General features: G+C 40.8%; 1 protein-coding gene across 1 annotated transcript; it reads right to left on the bottom strand.

Moving 5' to 3' along the window:
• Positions 1-2,303: 2,303 nt before the first annotated feature.
• Positions 2,304-25,352, bottom strand: LOC121558899 (ankyrin repeat domain-containing protein 10). Its single transcript, XM_045214874.1, is given in 10 exon segments — positions 2,304-2,576; positions 6,422-6,510; positions 6,779-6,987; positions 6,989-7,021; positions 17,660-17,729; positions 17,732-17,750; positions 19,677-19,697; positions 19,699-19,736; positions 19,739-19,829; positions 24,905-25,352. Coding segments are annotated over 10 exon segments (1,041 nt in total). The 5' UTR covers positions 25,103-25,352.
• Between the last annotated feature and the right edge of the window lie 81 nt (positions 25,353-25,433).

The following is a 25,433-nucleotide window of genomic DNA, read 5'->3' as shown; positions in this document are numbered from 1 at the left end:
TTTGACATGAATTTCACCCCTTCTTCCTGACAACAAAACACCTTTTCTTTGTATACCCCATTAGAGAATTAGCGGCGATACCACATTCTCAAAATAGGTAGCAGGAGTTTTCTGTGGTCGTTCACAAAGGCGCACACAAACGCACAAAAAATACATTATTGGAATGTATTTTCAAAATAAAGCATTGACAAAATCTACAATAATGTCCATCAGCGTGGCTAATATTACATGCCTAGAGATACTTCTAATGCACACCCCTATTTCTAGGTGTAAAATGGAACGGACTCCGCTGGACGCGTGGCTTTGGACGTAAGGGTTGTACAAAAGGGTTGACCGCAGAGGCGACAAGGTGACGCGCACGAGTGCATAGACATTCAAGATTGCTCTCAAGGGATGGCATGTACTTTTAGGACTACACTTAGTATGCATGGGCAGAACAACTTGAAATAGATTTCAAGTCACACCTTGGAGGATGGCCTGGTGTCAAGAAGGGCACCGAGAGCCACTTCTCTCCAGGAAAAACATCTGGGACAGACTGATATTCTGCAAAAGGTACAGGGATTGGACTGCTGAGGACTAGGGTAAAGTCATTTTCTCTGATTAATCCCCTTTCCGATTGTTTGGGGCATCCGGAAAAAAAGCTTGTCCGGAGAAGACAAGGTGAGCGCTACCATCAGTCCTGTGTCCTGCCAACAGTAAAGCATCCTGAGACCATTCATGTGTGGGGTTGCTTCTCAGCCAAGGGAGTGGGCTCACTCACAATTTTGCCTAAGAACACAGCCATTAATAAAGAATGGTACCAACACATCCTCTGAGAGCAACTTCTCCCAACCATCCAAGAACAGTTTGAGTGACCGAACAATGCCTTTTCCAGCATGATGGAGCACCTTGCCATAATGCAAAAGTGATAACTAAGTGGCTTGGGGAACAAAACATCGACATTTTGGGTCCATGGCCAGAAACTCCCCAGACCTTAATCCCATTGAGAACTTGTGGTCAATCCTCGCAAGAGGCGGGTGGACAAACAAAAACTCACAAATTCTGACAAACTCCAAGCATTGATTATGCAAGAATAGGCTGCCATCAGTCAGGATGTGGCCCAGTGAAGTTAATTGACAGCATGCCAGAGCGGATTGCAGAGGTCTTGAAAAAGAAGGGGTCAACACTGCAAATATTGACTCTTTGCATAAACTTAATGTAATTGTCAATAAAAGCCTTTGACACTTATGGAATGCTTGTAATTATACTTCAGTATACCATAGTAACATCTGACAAAAATATCTAAAAACACTGAAGCAGCAAACTTTGTGAAGACCAATACTTGTGTCATTCTCAAAACTTTTGACCACGACTGTACATCTGCACATTGATCTGCTACTCCCTGCTACTCCCATTCTTGTGTATGTTATTTTATTCCTCATGTGTTAGTTACTATTTTATTTTCTAAACACTACATCATGGGGAAAGGTTCAGTAAGCAAGCATTTCACTGTAAAGTGTACACCAGTTGTTTTCGGTGCATGTGATCAAATTTGATTTGATTACAGTAGTATCTCATGAAAGCACATGATTGTACATCTTCAGACATGATTGACTTTGTGTTATTAAGTCCAACACAGCACTATAATTCCCATTTGAAAGAAATGCTAGTTGCACAAGCAAGATAAGACAAGATAATTCAAAAAAATAATTCTCATATTTCAGCAATGTCATAGAAGCAAAAGGGAAGACATGGTCAAGCATGCAATTTGATCTCATTTTTATTTCAGTAGAACCCCAAAAATGAGAAATACTTGTTTGTAGTGCTCCGAGTAGACAAAGTCAGTAAAAAAATACTTTTTTTGTGCCATAATAGATTTAACATAAGTGTTGGCGCACAGAACCTACATGCCAAACACAAGTCATTTAGCCTTTTGGTCTAACACAAAAATCAGGCATCGCCGTCTTATCATAACTCATAATTCTAATAACCAGCACCTTTGAGAAACAAACAAACAAATGCATTGAATGCAATACCATCACCAGAAAAACTAGGATCAGCTTACCACAATCACATCTTGCGCTACAACACAAACAGAGACAGTAATAATATAAGGATTTCAAATATCAAATACAAAAACAACAATGCTATTTGTTCCCTTTGGTAGATGGGCCAATGTGTCTCTTCTCTCCATCCCCAGTGCAACAACGATATTATGGTAACCATTGGGTTTTAAGGCAGACTAAGCGGCTGTAGGCACAGTTGTGCCTCCGCCGGGGCAGGTAGCTAGGACGGACTACTTATTTGGGAAGGGCCACCTCCCCCTATTTAGGATCCGTGGATAGAAGTGCATGGTACTGAGCACCCTGGTCGTAACGCTGCTCCACGCGCACCGAGCTGCTGTGCTCCTCAGCCAGGTCCTCTGCTGTGTCCCCGAAGCCATGGTAGTGTCCGTAGTGCAGGGTGTCCCCGGGTCGCTGGACCATGGACTCCCAGGAGGCCGGTAGGACACACAGCTGCTGGGGCTTCCCGTCAGTGTAGCGAGCCACACATCTCGTGGGCTGAACGCCGCCGGGTCTCCTCCGCCTCCTGATTCGCTACGGCGATGACGCCTAGTCGTTTTCGTGGAAGGAGCCAAGGCCGGCAATCCCCCATCGCGAGAAGCCGGTTGACATGCACGGCAGCGTTGGCCCCATTGAGGTGTGTTGGCATGCTACATTGGTGGAGATGGCACCGTTCTGTGGCCCACGTTGCGTTCATCTGACCCATGGTGGCTTTGGGGTCATCTGCCGTTGAAAACAAGACATGACTAGTCATATTCAATGTTGGATGACATAGAAGGAACACACTTGGCAGGTTCATGAACAGGATTTGAAGCAACTCTCCAAACACATGAATGTGGTAAACATCTTGATTTTGTTTTGCAAACACGTCCTTGTCAGATTCTCATGATACGTTTACCATTGTGGCTCTGCTCTGCTTGCAAAAGTGCACACTTTTCGTTCAATATTGATTTTCCTCCAACAGCTGAATTTGTTGTATTTTGGAGTTTATAGAATGATTTAGGCAATATTGATTATATGCGCAGAATAGATTAAGTTTGAAAATGTGCATATGCTGCAGAAGCAGTGATCATGTCAGTCTTTCCTATGGCCACTAGAGGGGATCACACAACAATAATAGACCTTTGAATATGACCCAGACAATTACTTTACCCCATTTCAATGTAATTAAATGCCTATGATATTTCATCACATCAAGGTAATCAAATAGGTTAATTAAAATATATTACTTTGAGTATACATTCTCTCTCGATGTGCCTTTCAAACACACATGACAATGTACCATAAATACCTACCCCTGGCCAAACTATATATGTACTACACCGATTAATAATTTTATGGACACACTGTAACAAAACATTAATAGAATTGTCAGAATCAGAAAAAAAAATCTAGGCGCACTATAAACATGGGTAATTATTTCTACAATGTACAGTTGAAAGATACTGTGTCAGATTAATCACTACCATACTGTGCATATAAAATTGAGAATGTATTATTGGCTATGGTTTGTCAAATACAGCTGCACAGTACAAATGCTTAATTAGCCCATTATATAACGCAATCCATATTGCTGTATGTTTCATTGAACTGATTAAACTTAATTCAAATCTCAACTGGCCAACTTTACAGTACAAACAAGTTCATTTGTCTCGCTTCCCTTTGGAATTTTGAATCAGTCAGAGAGTAAGAAGTCTCTTAAAACCCAGAATTTACAAGGAGTTAAACCAAAGCATCAGCTAGTATCTCATTATTAATTTGCTTTAGATCAAACAGGGTATGGGACAAGCTTATTATAGTTGTGTGATTTTCTATTTTTTCAATTTTTATTTGAAATTCAGTTGTTTCAGTTAGTTTTCAGACTTAATTTGACTAGTTTTTATTTAGTTACGAGCTTTATAAAATCATATCTATTTTGTTTCAGTTTGAGTTTTACAGACAGAAAGTAGCTCATGTGTGGGAGGCTAGGGAGCCATTTATGTGTTTTGTTTTGGGGATGTCACATCTTGCCACTGTGGGCAAAGGTAATACATAAGGTGATGGGTCAGGTCATAGGTTTGACTATGTTTGAAGGATCTTAATGTGACTTGGATTTAAAAGGATAATCGTCGGTGTCTGACTCAGATTCAGACATTTCTGCGCGCCCGTTCAGTCACGGCCAGCTGTGGTTGTTGGTGGTCCCACGGTCATTCTATTGCCTGTTTGGAAAGCTTGATAGCTATGTTCGCCCCAGTTGTCAGATACAAGTAGGCTCTTCTGCTATGTCCTATGCGTTCAATGTGCAGTCAATTACCACTCCGGTGTGTGGATGTTAAATCCAATGGAGGCTGAGAAACATGTGGTGTCTTGTTGGAGGGTAATAGAAGCAGGCTGATATGCACATAAACAAAGCAGTCAGTCCTTTCTTGCTTCAGCCATCTACACACAGGGTTATTTTTCATGCCTCTTTCAGAATCTCCTTAACTTTATGGATTGCTGTATCCATTTGCAAAGCAATCAACACATTTACTCTAGCAGCGGCATGAGTTTTACATTTGCGATTAAGTCCCACTGGGCACAGAAGTCATTTCAGCGTCTATTCCACACTGGTTCAACGTCATTTCATTGAAATGACATGAAAACAACATTGATTCAACCAGTGTGTGCACAGTGGGGTGTTTGGTTGAATTGTCTGAAGGCTGGTTCATCGCACTGTCTTGTGGACTTGCCAGACTGGATGAATAAATTAACCAGATCTTCTTTTATTTATATTTTTACTCATTTGAATGAGGTTGTCATGTTTCTGCTCTGTTCATTCAAAGTGCTAAAGTTCATTCAAAGTGCTACTAATAGCTTCTGGCTGTCTCACCTTGTCTTTAGCCTGAAATCGTTTGTATGATTCTTTGTGGGCACTGTTCAGATTAACTTTGAGGTTGGTTGGGTTTTCCCTTTTATCTCTGTTCAATACACGCTGCTGACACTACAATACATTGTCCTTTCCAGCAATGTACTCAAAACAATCCCATACAGGGCTTTACCCTTTGCTGCCACCATTGTTCACGCTCACCCTCAGATTTCTTCCCCGTTAGCTTGTGATAGTGTTGCACAAGCTAGGCCTATTTGAAACATCGCCATCTACTGTCAGCATTTATCCACCAGATTCAGAAAACTAAAACTGTTTTTTTTCCCTACCCATTTTCAAACTTGTCTCATCGCTGCAACTCCCCAACGGCCTCGGGAGGCGACGGTCGGGTTATGCGTCCTCGAAACATGACCCGCCAAACGCGCTTCTTAACACCCACCCGCTTAACCCAGAAGCCAGCTGCACCAATGTGTCAGAGGAAACACCGTTCAACTGCGACCGAAGTCAGCCTGCAGGCGCCTCAAGCACTGCGATGCAGTGCCTTTAGACTTGCGCCACTCGGGAGGGGCCGATGGTTTTTATTTTAATTCTTTATGCAGTCAAAGATAGTTTCAGTATTTTTCTAAATGTTCTTAATTATTTTATTTTAACTAAAATTGGAAAAACTATTTAGTTTTGTTTACTATAATAACCTTGGTATGGGAGGAAGGGAATATGTAGGGGGCGAACTTGGAAGAAATAACATTACACCACGTAATTTGTTCATTCTAAGGCTGGAATGTCACGCAATGGCACTTATACCATGCAATCAGTCAAAATTGACTTTCATAAACACCCTCTTTCACGAAAACCTTAATCTACAGGATACATTCATTAAAGCCTTACAGTTTTAGTCCAGGTAGGGATTCTGCCATTGGGTTGTTGCCAAAGCATAAATGACACACAGGGATGTGGATATAGCCATATTTTCTACACAGGTTTCGACTAGGGCATAACCAAATTGTGGATGACAAAGTCGGTTGTGCAAAACAAATGTCAAATTTTTGAGGTTCATTCACACAACTACCAAATAGTCGAGGCTTATCAAAAACAAGGGAAATCATTCAAACTGAACAGTAAGGAAAGAAATGCTCATCTTGAGCATTTAGGTACACATGCAATGGGAAAATGCATAAATGGATTCCATTCATAAAATATGCATGTCTGGATTTGAGTGCATTCCTACATCTTGAACATGAACGTGCCAGAAATGCAGAAGGTGTAGAATGAGCTTCTCAGAGATAGTGACAGAGAAATAACATTGACATTACTAGAAGCTTAATACATTTCTGAACCATTGAACATTTTCAGATGCCTTGATCTTGACAAGATATTAAAGTCAAGACCATAAAAACCTAGCTTATACATACACAAGAAACTGGCTTTTTAAGAAAGGCCCACAAATAGGCGCAGTAGTTAGTGCAGCGGCAGTAGGATCTGCATGGAGGCCACAGTAGAGATATCCAGCTCTTTGGGGGCTGTGGAGGGCCAATCCCACCTGAGACGGGTCCGGGGGCTGCAGACTCCATATACATGGTCTCCAGCTCCTCCCGCAGCCATGCTGCATCCACGTGGGCAAGTCCACACCTGAGGGATGACGGACAGACAGAGAGCTGCATTAGACATTGTTAAGGACCTACTTTAAGAATGTCTACAGATAAAATTGTTCTCATATGGTATCTAGACGGGTTTGCCGTTTGGACTTTAATGCCCACTGACATGCCAGGCAATTACGATGTTGTAATAGCTAGAAAGATAGACCAACTGATTCATACTCGAATCAGCACATTAGTAAAGATAAATACACACATTTGAACATTTCGCAGGCCCTGCGACAGACTAGATAGGCCCCTACCGTCTGTTCTGGCCTTCTTGATGTGATTGGGCTCCATGCCGTCCAGAAGCCTCTTTCTATTGGCCAGCCCTTTGAGGAGACCCCGGCTTTGGCCGAGGGAGCAGTGGCCGTTTAGCGCCCCGTTGGCATGGAAACCATTGAGCTGGTTGAGGTGGTTTTGAGCGTTGGAGAGCAGCTGGGCGCACTCCCAGAAGCCCTGGCGTGGGCCAGGTCTGCGCCGTCAGGTCATTAGCGTTCCTTAAGCTGCACGGTGAGAGGGGACCAAAGTTAGCAACGTCCGCAAGCTAAGGCAAGCATGTACAAGACAAGTCACACAACCCGCTCTATGTCCAACCCTGTCTGCTCTACTTCTGCTATCATCCTACAGATCGTTACACTGAAACTGACCCAATTATTTTCCTGAAATAACAAAACAAAAATAGAGGAAGGACGGTAGAAACCAACACTGCAGTAAGAGATGATTAACGTCCATCTATGGGTAGCATTAAAGGTGACAATCCAGGAAATATAATTTGTATAATAGTAGTTCATTAGATAAGAATAGTTCTAGCTAGACAGAAGAGGACCAGAGCTTCAACTGCAAAGTCATCCAAAGTGAGGTTTTAGAGAATGCAGTCCCAAAAGGTAAAATTGTCAAAAAAAACCAACTGGTAGAAAAAGTGTTCTGTTTCCATATTTTCTGGATAGCAAGGTAGACTGCATAGAATGTCACACAATGTAGACAGAGCATCTTAGTTGTTCATAAGGGATTCAAAGATTTTGCATTTCTCTGCTTTGAAACTCACTAGAATACTCAAACAGTTGATTGTTGTAATTAATAATTCATTGACTCCATGGTAAGACGAGTTAACACACGTAAGAAAACTATCATTTTAAAGCACAGGCTTGAGAATGTAGGCTACTGCAACAACCTATTGGTGCTGGGTGACTGAACTACCAGTTAAAATAGAAGTCAACATTTATCTGGGCCCTACCAACAACTTATGTTCAAATCGTCTTGCCAAGAGGATGTCATGTCAACAAGCTCCACAAAGTACAGCTCTTCATGATGTGGTTGATGACGGAAAAATATGATAATTTGCAGAGTAAATAAGAGTGGGATCCATCGAGAAAGTGAAGACACGGTGTGGTGTCCCTTCAATATAGGCATCACAGAGAAGCACAGATCTTCAAGCTTTCTGGATATGGACAGGAGAATGTTCAAGTGAAAGGCCCTGCTGGAATGTAGATCTCGTCAGCCATGATCCCAGATGGTATTTCAGGCATTGAATAGGCCTAGAAGTTCAGTCCATATTCATAGCTAACAAGGTGGTTAGATATTCCAAAGGTCTAAGCAGGAACAGAGAAGACCAAAATAGAGTTTAATTGAAGTTAAGGAACTGTATTCCTTCCCCCTAAATGGATAATGTGAAGTAGGCTGTGTTTACACAAGCAGCCCAATACTAATCTTTGCCCATAGTTGGGCTGCCTGTAAACACAGCCTGAGTCAAAGGAAGGCATGTTGGCCAAGTGACTGTTTGGAATGGACACAGCATCAACATGGATTGTAGCATGCTCACTTTGGACTTGACCATCTCCCACTGCAGTGTGAGCTAATCCTGGTCCGAATTCATGAATGAACAAAACCCTTTAATTAGTCACTCACTTGTATGAGGCAAGGCCTCCCAATACTATTCATTGAAGAAACCATGTAATAAAGTGCATGTCATTAGTATGGGTTGTCTGTGCCACAATACATCAAGATGTTCAGAAATATAATGAAATATATTTGTATATTTTTAATATGACTGGTTGGAAATGTAGAAGATATAACTTTTTGTTTTTTATCTTGTAATTTAAGAAAATATGTTCTGAGAAGAAACTAACTAAAATAACCTTGGTTTTCATGATGGGAAGAAAGTAAAAATCGATATAGTGACATATCGGGGTATTATTATTTTTGACGATATATCGTATGGTATCAATTTGACAATATTGCAATATTATTTGTGCGCTAGTTGGCTGTACTTGCACCAAAACTCTGCATAGCTTGTTCTCCATCTTATAAAAAAAAAAAAAAAAAACTTGAGGCTGTAATCGCTGCCAAAGGTGCTTCAACAAAGTACTGAGTAAAGGGGTCTGAATACTTATGTAAATGATATTTTCTTTTTTTCATTTGCAAAAATGTCTAAAAACCTGTTTTTGCTTTGTCATTATGGTTATTGTGTGTAGATTGATGAGGGAAAAAAAACAAATGTAATCAATTTTAGAATAAGGCTGTAACGTAACAAAATGTGGGAAAAGTCAAGGAGTCTGAATACTTTCAGAATGCACTGTATTTTCCACAGGTGGTAAATGTCAAACTTCTTTGGCATCACTGGGGTTGGCACTCAGTGGGCTGTGGGCAGAACATTGTTTCTGGCAGGGAAATTCTGCTGCTGGCGATAAGCTTCTGTAATTATATTGAGAGTAGGGAATGTTAAGACACTGGTGTCTACCAAAACTACATCAACAGTCAATTCTACAGGATTACTCATTATAGCAGCCTATATCAATGTCGAACATCATTTTGGGTGGATTGTAACAAAGACAAGGAACTTCACATTGAGCCCCGTGTTAGCGCTGGTTAAAAATAAACTATACTACCAGACGATTACAAGCACATGCATACTAAAATAAGCTTGATTGCAACGAATAAACTTGGGATTTAGCTGATCTTACGTTGATACCAGACAGCTGTAACTTATGTTGTCTAGGTTCTCTATTCCTGCCCCCAATGAAATAATAACCTATCAGGACATCGGAAACTGTAAGCCTGATGAATGTAAAATACTTATTATAAGAATATAGGAGTAGTAGTATACTTAAAATAATATAGGAGTAGTAGTAGTAGTAGTAGTAGTAGTAGTGGTAGTAGTAGTAGTATACTTCATTCAAACGTTTCATCTTAAATTGCAAAATAATGTGTGCCATTTGAAATAACTGTATTAGACTATTTTCATTTGATAAATTATAGATATGTAACTTATCATGACTGACTTGATTTAGTTACACATTTCAAATATGGACAGTGCAGGGATATTTCCCCCGGTTTTGATAATTTAAAAGTATAATAATTTAAGCGAGTATACCAAAATGTAGGGTAAATTACCATAGTAGATTTTTCCGTGGTAATTTAGGAAATACTTTATTTCAGTTGTACGGCATGATTGTGAAATTGATAAATCGCTTTTAGGATTAATTTGTTTCCGATGATAAAACCAGAGGGTGAAAGTCTTGAAATGTTGGCAGCAATCAGGACTAAAAGATAACCTTGGCATCTGCTTTAGGGAGCGGTAAATCGGTGGCCAATGATAGTTGTAATTGAGATCAGCTGTGCGGGGAGATAACCTTGTGTTAGTACGCTGGCCAATGTTTGTTGCAATAGGCCCTACAGGTCTTATGTGACATTTGGTCATTACTACTACTTATGGAGATTGATCATTTATGAATTCAGACAAATGCGACATATAGGCCTAGCTCTACCTTATTCCTCATCACTTTTATAACAAGCTCAAATAATGTAGTAAAATAAACAGCAAAATGCAATTCGTTGTAAGTTACAGAATTTCAAGCGCACAATCCTAACACATTACAAATTAAATGAACAGATTATTTGCATTCAGCTATTTCCCCAGTATCCACTAGCTATCCACTACTTAAAATTAAAATGTTTCCAAACATGATCAGATTTTTTTGTTTAACTGTCTCATAACAGACAATAGTATTGGGAGTCTCCGAAGGACAGTCTCTCTCAATGCCAGGCAACCTGCAAGGACTGACCCCTAACCCAACACTTTTGAATGGTTTGCTCATCTATTTTCCAATCAGTTCACCTATTTGTGATCAGTTGGAGGTTGGTTGTAACCAAATCTGTAGATCCTAATAAATCACAGTTAGGAAAGCACCATTTAGGCTCTGTCCAAAATAACTTGGGCTTTCTTTCAGCGTGGAAAGAATAGGCCTACTGTTTTTGCCCTTGCACCGCTAACATCTGGATACCAGGGGGTCCATGAAAACAGACCAATATAGCAACAGTCTTTGCTATTAATAGAGATGTCTGTGTATGCAATATCCTATGATGGACTTGGGCCTGGTGCACATTGTTTCAGATTGTATGTATGCCAGTGGCTACTGTTGTCATTTAGTCTGATTATAAAATAATGAACAAGATGCTTATCAGGCTTCTTGTAAACAAGGATTGATCTTTTTCTAATGACATTGATTGGGTCTATGGGATTTATACCATGTATTAAATTAGGCCTACTTCTCTTGTCTGGCATTGAGAGTAAGACCTGTAACAAAAGTTGGAAATGTGATGACAAAATCAGTTCAATAGAGTTTCAAGAACATTCCCAGATAGCAATAAATAATTAAAGATCGTGTTTGAGGAAACAATTCATTTTTGAAAAATCCTGAAATGCTTTGCTTCTACTGTCAGAACACACCTGTCACAATTTAACCCTGGCTTGCTACTTCCACTAAGATATGTCAAAATGCATACTAATGACTCAATTGGACTGCATTCTGCACTATTTCTGATTTGTACATCCTGAGCTTGACCAATAATCCTATGGTTAGTTAGCAAGTATCTGAATAAGATTAGATTAACAAGTAGGTATAAACTAAACATGCAGGTCTAGACATGACTATGATGACTACTCTCCTAGCATTAAAACCAATCACTCCAAGAAATACCTCGACAGTTTGCCAGTGTGTAGAAACCAAGCGATAGTGAGAACACTCAATGCCACAACTGTAAGATGTTCGCTGTAGCACTTGTGGCAGATTCTGCAGTGCCTATTTGGAATGCTCCCCCTTTCTGGGATTACTTGAGAAATTCAAGTTCAAATTCAATAGCTGCAAAACATCGAAACGTGTAGGGGATTTGTTTTTGTGACAGTACAATTTTTTTGCAATCAATTCTTACAGATGGCCATTTAGCAAATGATTTCAAACATATTTAAACATTCAAAACAGTTAAACAATCCTACATAAACATGGAGACATTAATGAATCATTGTTATGCTGTAATAAGTAAGCAACCTAAAAACTCACTCATGAACTGCTGTCCTAACATATCTATCTCTATTTTCATCCCTTCACTGACTGTCCCACTAAATTCAGGAACCTGAAAGCTCATGATGTAGAAAAATATATTAATATAGCAGTCACTTAAATGTATATGTATACATTTCGAAACTATGCATTTGGTTTCTCTTGAAAATGTATCTTTAAATTAATGAGTAATTCTTGCAAAGACATGGAAGTTAAAAAGTCTAGTCAAAATCTGGTAATTATGGCACTTGGAGGATTGTTAATAAGTTGATAAGAAATGACAAAAAAAAGAACTGCTCCATGTCCGGGTGAATCTGGCAGTATAAATAATGGAAAGAAAGACGCCAAAGTGGAAAATGGAAGCAGAATAGGAACGTAGGGGGTAGTTAATAAAATAAACATTTGATTGGTGCTTATATTTGTCCTGTTTCACACATGTACAAGTGTGTATTATAGGCATGGAATGGAAATGTGTTTTTTTGCATATCCCAACTCCACGAGACACCTTTGGAGAATGAGGTCACGGCCAGGGTCAGCCATTATCAAATGCAACCCTGGAGCAATTGGACTAAGTGTCTTGCTCAAGGGCACGTCGACTTGTTTCACCTTGTTGGCTCGGGAATCGAAATGGCAACCTTTCGGTTACTGGCCCAACGCTATAACCGCTAGGCTACCTACAGCCCGGTGATCAAGGCATTGGCACATAGACAACTTGATTTCGGAAAAGTATATGCAAGAATTTGGAACAATGGGCCTAACAATTGCTAACATTTAGCTCCATCAGAGTTAGTGCCTTGCAAAAGTATTCATCCCCCTTGGCGTTTTTCCTATTTTGTTGCATTACAACCTGTAATTGCAATGGATTTTTATTTGGATTTCATGTAATGGACATACACAAAATAGTCAATTGGTGAAGTGAAATGAAAAAAAAATAACTTGGTTCAAAGAATTCTACAAAATAAATAACGGAAAAGTGATGCGTGCATATGTATTCGCCCCTTGCTATGAAGCAAAGCGCCACAGCGGAGATTGGAGTATCTGTCCATAGGACCACTTTAAGCCATACACTACACAGAGCTGGGCTTTACGGAAGAGTGGCCAGAAAAAAGCCATTGCTTAACGAAAAGAATAAGCAAACACGTGTTTTTTGGTGTTCGCCAAAAGGCATGTGGGGGACTCCCCAAACATATGGAAGAAGGTACTCTGGTCAGATGAGACTAAAATTGAGCTTTTTGGCCATCAAGGAAAACGCTGTGTCTGGCGCAAACCCAACACCTCTCATCACCCCGAGAACACCATCCACACAGTGAAGCATGGTGGTGGCAGCATCATGCTGTGGGGATGTTTTTCCATCGGCAGGGACTGGGAAACTGGTCAGAATTGAAGGAATGATGGATGGTGCTAAATACAGGGAAATTCTTGACAGAGATTTGAGACTGGGACGGAGGTTCACCTTCCAGCAACATTTAAATGGTCTTGGAATGGCCTAGTCAAAGCCCAGACCTCAATCCAATTGAGAATCTGTGGTATGACTTAAAGATTGCTGTACACCAGCGGAACCCATCCAACTCAAAGGAGCAGTTTTGCCTTGAAGAATGGGAAAAAAATCCCAGTGGCTAGATGTGCCAAGCTTATAGAGACATACTCCAAGAGACTTGCAGCTGTAATTGCTGCAAAAGGTGGCTCTACAAAGTATTGACCTTAGGGGGGTGAATAGTTATGCACGCTCAAGTTCTGTGTGTCTTATTTCTTGTTTGTTTCACAATAACAAATATTTTGCATCATCAAAGTGGTAGGCATGTTGTGTAAATCAAATGACACAAACCCCCCAAAAATCCATTTTAATTCCAGGTTGTAAGGCAACAAAATAGGAAAAATGCCAAGGGGGGTGAATACTTTCACAAGCCTCTGTATACAGCAAGTAACTGCATGCTTTTCATGATCAGTAAACAATTGATGATGTATTTTCAGATACGCGAGGGTAGCCTATCCATTTGGCATACGGCATGTAGCTAGCTATCTAAGCAACGTGTCATTTAGCTTGCTTTATCAGAGATTAGGCTTTGGAAAGAGCTTGACATTGGCAAATCCTCGTCCTGGTAAAGTTGTCAGTCGGACTACTGTCATCACCACTATAGATTCCAAGCAAATCAAACAACATTTGGATATAGCCATCTAGTTTATCCCCTGATGTTAGCTTGTTAACTAGCCATATTGACCTGATCTGTTATTAGTTAGCTAGCCAATTTGATGTGGTCCATCAATAAATTAAACCTATGATGTCTGTCAGCAGCAATCATTATTAACACTCTTAAAAACTATGTTGAAAAGGGGATAATGTTAGCTAACATATCCAATTAATGGTGGCCAATATTGAGAGATCTCGTGAGGCTACCCTCATGTATCTGAAATTACATGATCAATTGATGTTTACTGATCTGAAAAGCATGCAGTTACTTGCTGTATAACTCTGATGGAGCTAAATGTGAGCAATTGTTTTGCATGGAATAATCTGAAATGTGTAGTTCTGACTATGCTCTTCAAGAGATGATGATATTACAACCAAATAGTTCAATAATGTTAACAATCCCTTGAAAACGTCATGCAGTTGTCAATGGTTTTAGCAGAGCTTGGGTCTCCTTGTGCCCCAGCAGGCAAATCTAATGCTCTGCACCTTATTGAGATGTTTTATTGATAACGACATATTCAAGATGGATAAGTTGTTCAAGCTGTTTTCAGGTATGAGGAGGGTGTTATAATTTTTTGATGGCGTAATTTGGGTAAGGAATGTTAAGGTTTGTTCTGCTCAGAATGTTCTATTTGGAGTTAAGATTTCTTTCAAGAGAAAAGCTGAGTAATCATGTGGTCTAGGACGGAGTCATCCTCACACAAAAAAAGCTCCAAGTTAAACCCATGACTTTGAGAGATGTCCAATAAGATCAATCCGAAAAGGTCTCTCCATGGACCCAATGTGGAATGAATTATGAACAAGTAAAAATCTGCCTCCAGCTAATCTCCAAGCTTTGAACGAGAATGAATATGGTGTAACAAGGACATAACATTTAATAATTGTTCAATGGTGGCTTCAGGTGGTACGTGTTATTTTTGGAGTCATGATAATAAGGGATTCAAGAGAAATCAAAAGTTTCCATCTTTTGTAACACACTACAGTCCTGATTGAGTGTGGTGAGGAAGGATACACTTTTGAGAGACATTATTTAAAACCTCAGCTCTTATTGTGCCAAAGTTGGAGACAATATCAATCCTTGAGGTATAAACAGTTGAATAGTCTCAGTTTTTCATGGAGCAGCTAATCCAGTATTTTTGGCTCAATTGGCTTGGGAAGTCAGTACAGAGGCATTGACCATTACAATTCACACCGATCCCTGCTACAGAAATGAAGGTAGGTTTGCCAGGCTTTTGAAAGCCATAGAAATGTTGAGTTCTTATTGTTCTTATCTTATAGCCATATTCTAAATTGGTGGATGTGGAATAAATATTGGATTTAAGGTTAACTTAAATTGGCACATACGAGCAATTTCAAGGAATTACCGTGCATCTTTCCTTTTCAAGATAGTTCAAAATAGCTCAAACACTAATGTTGAGAGGATATTGTGAGTGTCATCTTCTTGAGTGACTGCGAATTAAAATATAGTCTACAAAACATGAGCTTCCCTCACTTTACTACATTCACTATACATTTTACCTCAAATTTTCACTAACATAAGGACTAAAATACTAGATCTTAGTAGCTGTTAAAGGCATGAAAAAGCATGGGCAATACATAATGCTATAAATATACACAGATGCAGACAACTAAGACCACATTTCTTACAATTCATTTTCATTGATAGTTTTGGAAGGAAACATGGACCAAATGCACATTTCCTCATTTTAAATCTTAACATGATTCAATAATCCTAGTGGAGATTTGTGAAATTGTGACAAAAACATGACAACGAAGTGAAATCTTCATTGTGACTAATGGGCTTGACTGTGAAACCTTGGACAGTAAATGCTGTCAAATCAATTGGAGAAGTGTCCAGGGACGATGCTTGTTATCAAGCTGACAGAATACTCAACACTTGAGGAATGTAGTGTTGAGACGGGCATACACGACTTACTACCAGCAAACATACTAAGTTAGTACAGGGCCTAACTGTTTGTGCCATCTACAGGTTCATACGTTTACACTAATGAGAAAAGCATCCGATAAGATGCAGTTAAGCAGTTTAAAGCAGATAAAAAATTCACCTACATGACAACTGAATAAATTCAAAAGACGCCAAAGTAAACACTTACGCTTTGATCACACCGATAGCATCATTGCGCAAAATGTTCACGCAGCATCATCTGGATATGTGTGCAACAAACGTTCAACATTCATCTTCTGCTACGATTTCTGTCAAGCCGTCTCGCGATACAGTTTGACGGATACATTCGATAAATCCAACGTATCGCCACACAGAACGCACTGCAACTGCCTCTGCAACGCAATGTTGCAAGGCAAACACAGCGCTCCATTGTAAATTAATGTACTTCTGGTGTGCCAAAATGCAATGACGCCATCGGTGTGATCGGGCGTTAGGTTAAGTTAAGTTATAGCGCTGTAGTTCCGTAACATAGGTTAAGTTAAGTTATAGCGCTGTAGTTCCGTAACACTATATATAGGCTATAGTTTGGTTGTCACATCCCTCACATGGTGAGATAATTATATGGCACTAGCAAGGAGGAGAAATCCACACTGTATAAGCCAGGAGGAAATGTGCATTTGCCCTATGCCCTGCTAAGAGAAGTACACTCTAATAGTATAGCCTAATCATCACAGACATATTTTAAACTATTTCAGTTAGCGTAACATTACATTAATTAACATTATTGGGCTATAATAAAAGACAATGAAACGTAAACAGAAACATTGAAATAACCAACACAGCAGCAGATTTACTGAAGAGGACGCCACCAACAAACATTCTCCAAAAAGCCATGTGTATCGCACAAACACCAGTAGACAACTGGGACAAAAGTCACCTAAAACAAGTACGAGAGAGTGGTTGTGGTGGCAGTTTTTAATTCAAGGCCATAATTTGGAGAGGTTCAAGTGGATGGCACATGGTAATGATAGGTTGGGAACTGACTAATTGGCACTGCCATAGCCAACCAAGCTGTTTTTTAATAAATCACACAGAGAAACAAATGACTTCCTCATCAACCCCTCCGGGAAAGGGGCTTTATCATGAGTCACCTTATGGACACAGAGGATTTGGATGTCCCCCCACCCCGAAATGCAAATGCGCTTATGGCCCAGCCTAACAGCCAAATCCTTACAAAGCTCCATTTGGTGACGAAGCACCCCGTCCGAATCGTCAGCCAGTTCAGGCCTTTCATTACAGAGCCATCTGGCTCCCTGTGCTGTGACAATTATGTGTGTCAATTAGTGATTTAATTCAAAAGAAAACTAGGTCCTTTGTGTCACTCAGAAATGATCAAATTGATCATTAGTTTGTGTCATGTTTGTACTAATTTGGTTCATAAAATAATTTGTTTGAGCAAGCATGCTTGTAAAGACATTTGTAAACATTTTCTACAACACAACCCAGCAGAAGTGGCACAAAGACAATTATTGAGCAATACGGGGTGCCAAATTCACGCAGTTAAATTGCCTTGACTTCAAGGGGGGGCAGAATGCAGAGCGGAAGCCACCTGGTGGAGTTCCACTTTTCAACAATAATGTTGTTGCCATGGTAACAAAGTATTGTGTGGTACAGTTAGGTGTAAATGGGCACAGTGCAGTGGGGGACTTACTCTGGTTTAGCACTCTGTATCAAGAGGGCGTTGACACACTCCATACTACCAGCCCGGGCTGCCTTGTGGAGGGGGTCTCACCTACATAGTCCTGGAACAAGACACAAGGCAAAAACACATCACTATACAAAATGATAGAGAACACTGTGTAGATGGATTAACCATGCTCTCAACCAGTACAAATGGGGAGAATGGAAAAACATTATGGCTTGCAATATATACATTTTACCAAGGCATTGTTATTACATTTTAGTCATTTAGCAGACACTCTTATCCAGAGCGACTTACAGGAGCAATTAGGGTTAAGTACCTTGCTCAAAGGCACCAACAGATTTTTTCACCTAGTCGGCTCAGTGATTCAAACCAGCAACCTTTCAGTTACTGGCCCAACGCTCTTAACCGCTAGGCTACCTGTCGCTTATGTTGATATTGGCCACTCATAAGTAAGGCCCCCAGTGTCTGCTGAAAGGTGACATTATCGGTGCAGCATGCCCAGGCAGTTCAGCACAGCTGCAGACAGCAGCAACAGTCCTCCAGAGGGACTAATCACAGAGAGAGGCTGTGAAAAGGTGTCTGCTGGCAACAGAGACAGTGGGCACTGGAGACAGCCGCTGAACTCCTCACCCCGCTAACTCCTCACCCAGTTCTCCGGCACCCCCTCAAGCCAAGGAGAACTGACACATTGCACTCTAGCTAGCAAATCCGCCCTCGGGCTACCATCCCATTCTGCTCCATGCAGCCGGAATGTAGGTCAGGCTGCACAATTTCACTGCCAGTGAACAGTTTCAAGGGTGGTGAAGGGAGGAGGGGCTCTGTGTGTATGTATTAGGGAGGTAACATTCACTGATATGCATCGGTCCCAGATTCAAATGTTTAAGATACTAATTTTAAGATACGACTGTGTCGGTCCTCGGACCCCAAACTTATCCGAATTAAGCTTGTGTCGGTCCGAAAATCAATTCAAGCGTTACGAAATCGATGACTGTTGCTCATATCACTTTTTCTACCTTCTGAAAATACCTAATATTTTGTGACAACTGATGCGTTTTCTCCTCCAGTGTTGAACTAAGCATGTAACTGTGTTGACAGTTGACAGTGTTTTAGCGTAATAAAAAGTAAGCTACCGGAGACAACTCTCAGCTGGCTATACCTGCTGAATGGGGCTTACAATAGTTTATTTATTTATTGTTTTATAGGTTCACCATCAGCAATAGTTTTGTTCGTTTTGCTTTAAACAAAATCAGGGTATATGGTCATTTTTAGATACACAGGGTAAAGTTGATAATTTCATAACGAGGACAGGAATCCCTCATATGTATGTATGTTTGTTTTAGGGCAGTGTAGCGATGCTCCCCCATAGCTCTGCGGCGTCACAATCCTCTCCTACTCGCCCCATTACAATGGATCAGCCAGCTGAACTTGACCCATAAAACCTCTAAATGTCACAGCGCGAGAGCCAGGGGAAAGGATGGAGGATGGAGCAGTAGAGTGTTACGCAATCTTGACCTCCTAATCTGATTTCCTGAGCAGAACTTCCCTAGCTGCTTCCTCTAGGTGCATTTAGAACAGTAGTCATAGACAAACAAACACCGGCAGGCCGGGGCAGACCCTATTTGAGATGTGGTCATGACACGGCTGCCTGCCTGTTGGCTCTATGATCTGACTCAGAGGCCACACATACTCTCTAGTCAGTCTGGTGTGAGTTAAAGAGACGTAGTCTCAGACAAACCCACACACAGCATGAACTATAGCTCTGTCTCCCAGTCAGCCTGATCCCTCCCTAGTAGGATAATTCTGGCCTACGTGGGCCGCATGGAAAAGATTGACATATAGAAGGTGAGACCCACTTTTGCAAACAGGGAAAGAGACATCAAATCATGTAGCTCTTGTAGTCTGTCTTTACTTTTTGTCTATCCAGTCATGAGTGCCATTGTCATGTAACCTGTGAGAAGGTAATGTCTGAGACCCCATAGTAATAGAATGACATAATGCATTTCTATGTAAGACTGAGACCCACCTGTCTGTTGATGTCAGCCCCCGGCCTGCAACAGCCACAGCACACACTCTGGGTGGCCTCAAAAGCCGCGATGTGGGCGGGCGTCTGGGCAAACCTCGTCGTCATGGCGTTCACCTCACAGCCCACCTGCACCAGGCGCATGACACACTCCAACTGTAAAGAAAGTGAGAGTGAGTCAACATACTGTAGATTCAAAATGACCAATCACAAAGCCTTGCTGTTGAGAGCAGCGTTAATGATTGACAAGACACAGTCATTACGCAAATCACAGTGAGAGTCAGTATCACTACACAGACTGTTGTATTCAGAGCTCTATGTCATTACAGACACCAAACCACAGCAAAGGAAGTGTATTTGTTTGGGATAAACCAAGGCCACACTAACCAACCAGTGGCATCTTTATTGGGGCCAGGACGATACCAGTATCGCAATATTGTTTTCATGCCAAAAATGAAAACACGAAGCAGACCAAACTCTTCCGTCCTTTAAAAACCTGCTGTATGTAAAATATTGTGTGCTATAGCTTGGAAAATGAGACTCTGGATGACAACATAATGATGTTTGTTTCCAACATTAGGGCTGTTTTCCTAAAGCAGTTCAATCCACTTCGTGTTTTGTTTCCTTGCCACCATACTAACGAGTATCGCGATACCGGCATTGTCCCGACCCTAATCTTGATGGTCTCCTACTTTTTTTCCTGTAATGAACTCCTTGTCCCTAAGCCCATATATGTCACAGTATAGAGGTTTCAACTGCAGTCACTCCCACTAACTGTGCTCATGTTCAGGCCAGCCTCTGTGTGGGCAGAGTGGGCACACCCAGCCTAAGCACATTTGGCGGTACATATAGTTTAAAAACAAGATCCAAGCAGCTGTTCAAAATGTGTATGCTTGACTGACTTAACTAAAGATTGAGAAGTGCAGATATGATAAAGATGAGATGAAGATATGAAAGTCCGGATGGCCATGTTATGGACACAGATGGCAGAGAACGCAGCTGTTTCATTGTTTCGCCTTTGGGCACAATAGTAACTAATAACTGCCTCATTCCTTTCCTCTTCTGCCCTGTTCCATCTCCAACATCTGTGGAACTTTCTCCAGACCAACAGGGGAACCTTGCCAGTGACATACACAGGGCTCTAAAGTGTGACCAATTTGGTCGCATATGCGACAAAATATGCTTACAGTGCATTCGGAAAGTATTCAGACCCCTTGACTTTTTCCACATTGTTATGTTTCAGCCTAATTCTAAAATTGATTTCAATTGTTCATTTCAATTTACACACACACACACACACACACACACACACACACACACACACACACACCCCATAATGACAAAGCAAAAGAGGATTTTAGACATTTTTGCTAAATTGAAGGGGGAAAAAATATGGAAATATCACATTTACATAAGTATTCAGACCCTTTACTCAGTACTTTGTTGAAGCACCTTCGGCAGCGATTACAGCCTTGAGTCTTCTTGGGTATGACAAGCTGCACACCTGTATTTGGGGAGTTTCTCCCATTCCTCTCTGCAGATCCTCTCAAGCTCTGTCAGGTTGGATGGGAGATCGCTGCACAGTTATTTTCAGGTCTCTCCAGAGATGTTCGATCGGGTTCAAGTCCGGGCTCTGGCTGGGCCACTCAAGGACATTCAGAGACTTGTCCCGAAGCCACTCCTGCGTTGTCTTGGCTGTGTGCTTAGGGTCGTTGTACTGTTGGAAGGTGAACCTTTGCCCCAGTCTGAGGTCCTGAGCAGATTTTCATCAAGGATCGCTCTGTACTTTGCTCCGTTCATCTTTCCCTCGATCCTGACTAGTCTCCCAGTTCCTGCCGCTGAAAACATCCCCACAGCATGATGCTGCCACATCCATGCTTCACCGTAGGGATGGTGCCAGGTTTCCTCCAGACGTGACGCTTGGCATTCAGGGCAAAAAGAGTTCAAACCTGGTTTCAGCAGACCAGAGAATCTTGTTTCTCATGGTCTGAGAGTCTTTATGTGCCTTTTGGCAAACTCCAAGGCCCTTCTCCCCCGATTGCTCAGTTTGGCCGGGCGGCCAGCTCTAGGAAGAGTCTTGGTGTTTCCAAACTTTTTCCATTTAAGAATGATGTAGGCCACTGTGTGCTTAGGGACCTTCAATGCTGCATAAATGTTTTGGTACACTTCCCCAGATCTGTGCCTCGACACAATCCTGTCTCGGAGCGCTATGGACAATTCCTTCGACCTCATGGCTTGGTTTTTGCTCCGATGAACTTGTGGATACCATTTTTATGTCTCTGTGTCCAGTATGAAGGAAGTTAGAGGTAGTTTCGCATGCTAGCAGATACCCATGGACTTCCAGTCATTGCACTAGCCAATGCTAACAATGCTTTCTCCAGACCACCTCACTCAGGGGAACCTTGCCATTGACATACACAGGGCTCTAAAGTGTGACCAATTTGGCCTCATTGCCAAAATCCCAAACCATCCCTTTAAAAAGATCTGACCCATACTACCAGCGCAAAGTTTTTTTCCCCTTCCTATCAAGGATTGGGGTCATGCATTTTACATTGAGGGAGCTCTATTACGCTGGCCCAGGTTGAACCGAGCAATGGCCCGTCACGTCATTGAGCAAAAGCAGGGAGGGAGGAGCGCCCTTCTCAAATCAAACCGTAATCTGCACTGCTCGGTCATGTTGTCAACAAGGCAGCATGGTGCATCTTCCAGAAACATACAACATAGTAACTAATAACTGCCTCATTCATTTCCTCTTCTGCCCTGTTCCTTCTCCAACGTCTATGGAACTTTCTCCAGACCACCTCACTCAGGGGAACCTTGCCATTGACATACACAGGGCTCTAAAGTGTGACCAATTTGGCCGCATATGCGACGAAATATACATACAGTGCATTCGGAAAGTATTCAGACCCCTTGACTTTTTCCACTTTTTGTTACATTACAGCCTTATTCTAAAATTGATTACATTATTACATTTATTATCTACACAATACCACATAATGACAAAGCAAAAATAGGTTTTAGAAATTTGAAACTTCAAACTAGTTTTCATTGGGAAGGCAGATAAAGCGTTTTTCTCTAAATCAATCACTTTTGCATATGAAAACACAGAATCCTACTCATCACTTAATTATGCAGTGGTGGAAAAAGTACCCAATTGTCATACTTGAGTAAAAGTAAAGATAACTTAAATAGAAAATAACTCAAGTAAAAGTCACCCAGTAAAATACTACTTGAGTAAGTTTAAAAGTATTTGTTTTTATAATAAACTTAAGTATCAAAAGTAAATGTAATTGCTAAAATATACTTAAGTATCAGAAGTATAAATAATTTCAAATTCCTTATATTAAGCAAACCAGACGGCACCATTTTCTTTTTTGTAAATTTACAGATAGCCAGGGGCACACTCCAACATAATTTACAAACTAAGCATGTGTGTTTAGTGTGTCCGCCAGATCAGAGGCAGTAGGTTAGACCAGGGATGATCTATTGATAAGTGCACAAATTTGAGCATTTTCATGTCCTGCTAAGCATTCCAAATGTAATGAGTACTTTTGGGTGTCAGGGAAAATGTATGGAGTAAAAAATACATTATTTTCTTTAGGAATGTAGTGAAGTAAAAGTAGTCAAAAATATAAATAGTAAAGTAAAGTACAGATACCCAAAGAAACACTTTAAAGTATTTTACGCCACTGTAATTATGTCTCTTTTGTTTTGAGCAGACTTCGCCATCGGCCAGAGCGGGGCACCTGGCTCACGCCCGGGAGGCAGCAAGGCTCTAAAAAGAATGCAATCACATTTCACCCGGCTCAAACTGCTCCCACCGGGGTAACCCATGCCAGAAAACGAACCCCCTCATTCATTAACCATGTCATTCATAAACCATGTCACAGGTCATTCTAAAACTATTCGCGGGCAGTTTAACCATTTGTTTTAAACCTTGTTCAGTCATGTTTATTACCTCATTAGCTAGCTAGCTAACAACCTGGTAACATTACCAGTATATCCAAACTTTTGGGGGCACAGAAATAAAATAAAAGCTTCTTCAGGAGATCTATGATCATAGCAATATATATGAATGACAGATCTCTTGCATGTTGTCGTTGACGTTCTTAAAGAGACAGTGTAAATGTTCTATGTAATGTATCGCAATAGGAACATTTTGATTTTACATGTAGAAACCTCATATTACACAAAATACAATTACACAGTTAAATATTAGTTTATAGGGCACAGCATGTGCTTCAGAAGTAGCTATTATTACTATATATGCTATATCTCAATTTATAATTTAGTTTTTTAAAATTTAATATTGTGTTCTTAAATTCTTAAAGTTGTGAGTACCAGTGATCCCAGTTGGGAGCCTGTCAGTCCATTTCAATTAAAGAAATCAAGAGTTTGAAAGATATGTAAAAAATGTAAGTTTATATTTTTTTATGGGATATACTTTTAAAACAAAATTTGAATAAATCAATTCCACAGTCATGCAATACTTTTCTTTAGAGTTTGGTTTACTCCATGAGCACAGCACAGACTATACATGTATACATGGCAGGTACGTGCAAGTTTTGTTTCAACTGTTGATATTGTTAGCGGGTTGTTTGTTATTGGCCCATGCACAGCCAATAGAAAACGATGCAGTACTTTATAGAATATTGGACATTTCCTGAAATAAACTGACAGTAAGGGAAGGCTAGCTACTTTCTCGAGAAGACTGACGTTAGCTCTTTGGCCCAACTGAAATACTGACAACAAGGCTTCAACAGCAGCCAGCCGGTATTACATGCACTATTAGGCCAATCAATGTCGATATTACATAGCTGTACATTCACACAATATTTGCTTTCAGGTGTGAACGCAAGCATGTACGCGACATTAGGTGATAACATGTGATTTCACATTGTGGAGAAAAAAACATCTGACAATTAGAAAATATTCTTATGCGTGTTGTGACAGAGATGACGTAAGTCGCTGTTCAGATAAAGATAGATAGTTAGCTACATTGTAACGTTTTAGATCGATACATTGATAGAAAGATAATTTATTTAAGTATGTATCGGATTAGCATCACAAATCGGAAAAATGTATCTAGCTATCTTGCTAAGGAGTGAACATGTCCGTTTTTTTTTAGCATTATTCACAGCATTTCTAGCTAGATTTACGACTGCTAACAATGTGAAAGGATGAATCATCTCTCCCTATTGGTTTAAGACTGTTAGCTAGTTTGCTACCTTTCCAACATGTGCTGCCCAATGAATGGGAGTCCAGCCATAGAAGGAGTCTTCCGTGATGAGGTCCGCTAGGTTTGTTGTGCACTGAAGAAGCGAACACAAAGCACCAACGTCTCCATCCCTGCACGCCCGGTGGAGAGGGTAACGAATATTCAGCACCTCGTCGTTTGAAAATCCACACTCTACGCGGACGGACATGGTTGCGGTACGATGTGTACGGTACGATGTGTACAGCTGTTTGGGTTGCCGTATCAAGTTGCTATGACCGCAAATAACGCAACTCACTTCGAACTCCTTTTGCACGCCCGTCCAGGAACGTGCACAAGTCGTACACAAAGAAAAGGAAGAGACGAGAGCTCGGCCTTTCAATTTGGCGCGAAACGCAAAACCCAGACTGGAGTTTTCTTGGCTGCTTGGTTCTATTAAAACCCGTCATGGAGCCCTTTGTTAAATCTTCTTCTTCTTCGATTAGGTTTAACGGCGGTTGGCATCCAATAAATATTGCATTACTGCCACCTACTAGACTGGA

The sequence above is a fragment of the Coregonus clupeaformis genome, unplaced genomic scaffold, assembly GCF_020615455.1.
Source record: "Coregonus clupeaformis isolate EN_2021a unplaced genomic scaffold, ASM2061545v1 scaf0330, whole genome shotgun sequence".
NCBI classification, from domain to species: domain Eukaryota; kingdom Metazoa; phylum Chordata; class Actinopteri; order Salmoniformes; family Salmonidae; genus Coregonus; species Coregonus clupeaformis.
Note: the sequence above shows the minus strand (reverse complement) of the source record. Positions and strands in the feature narration are given on the sequence as shown.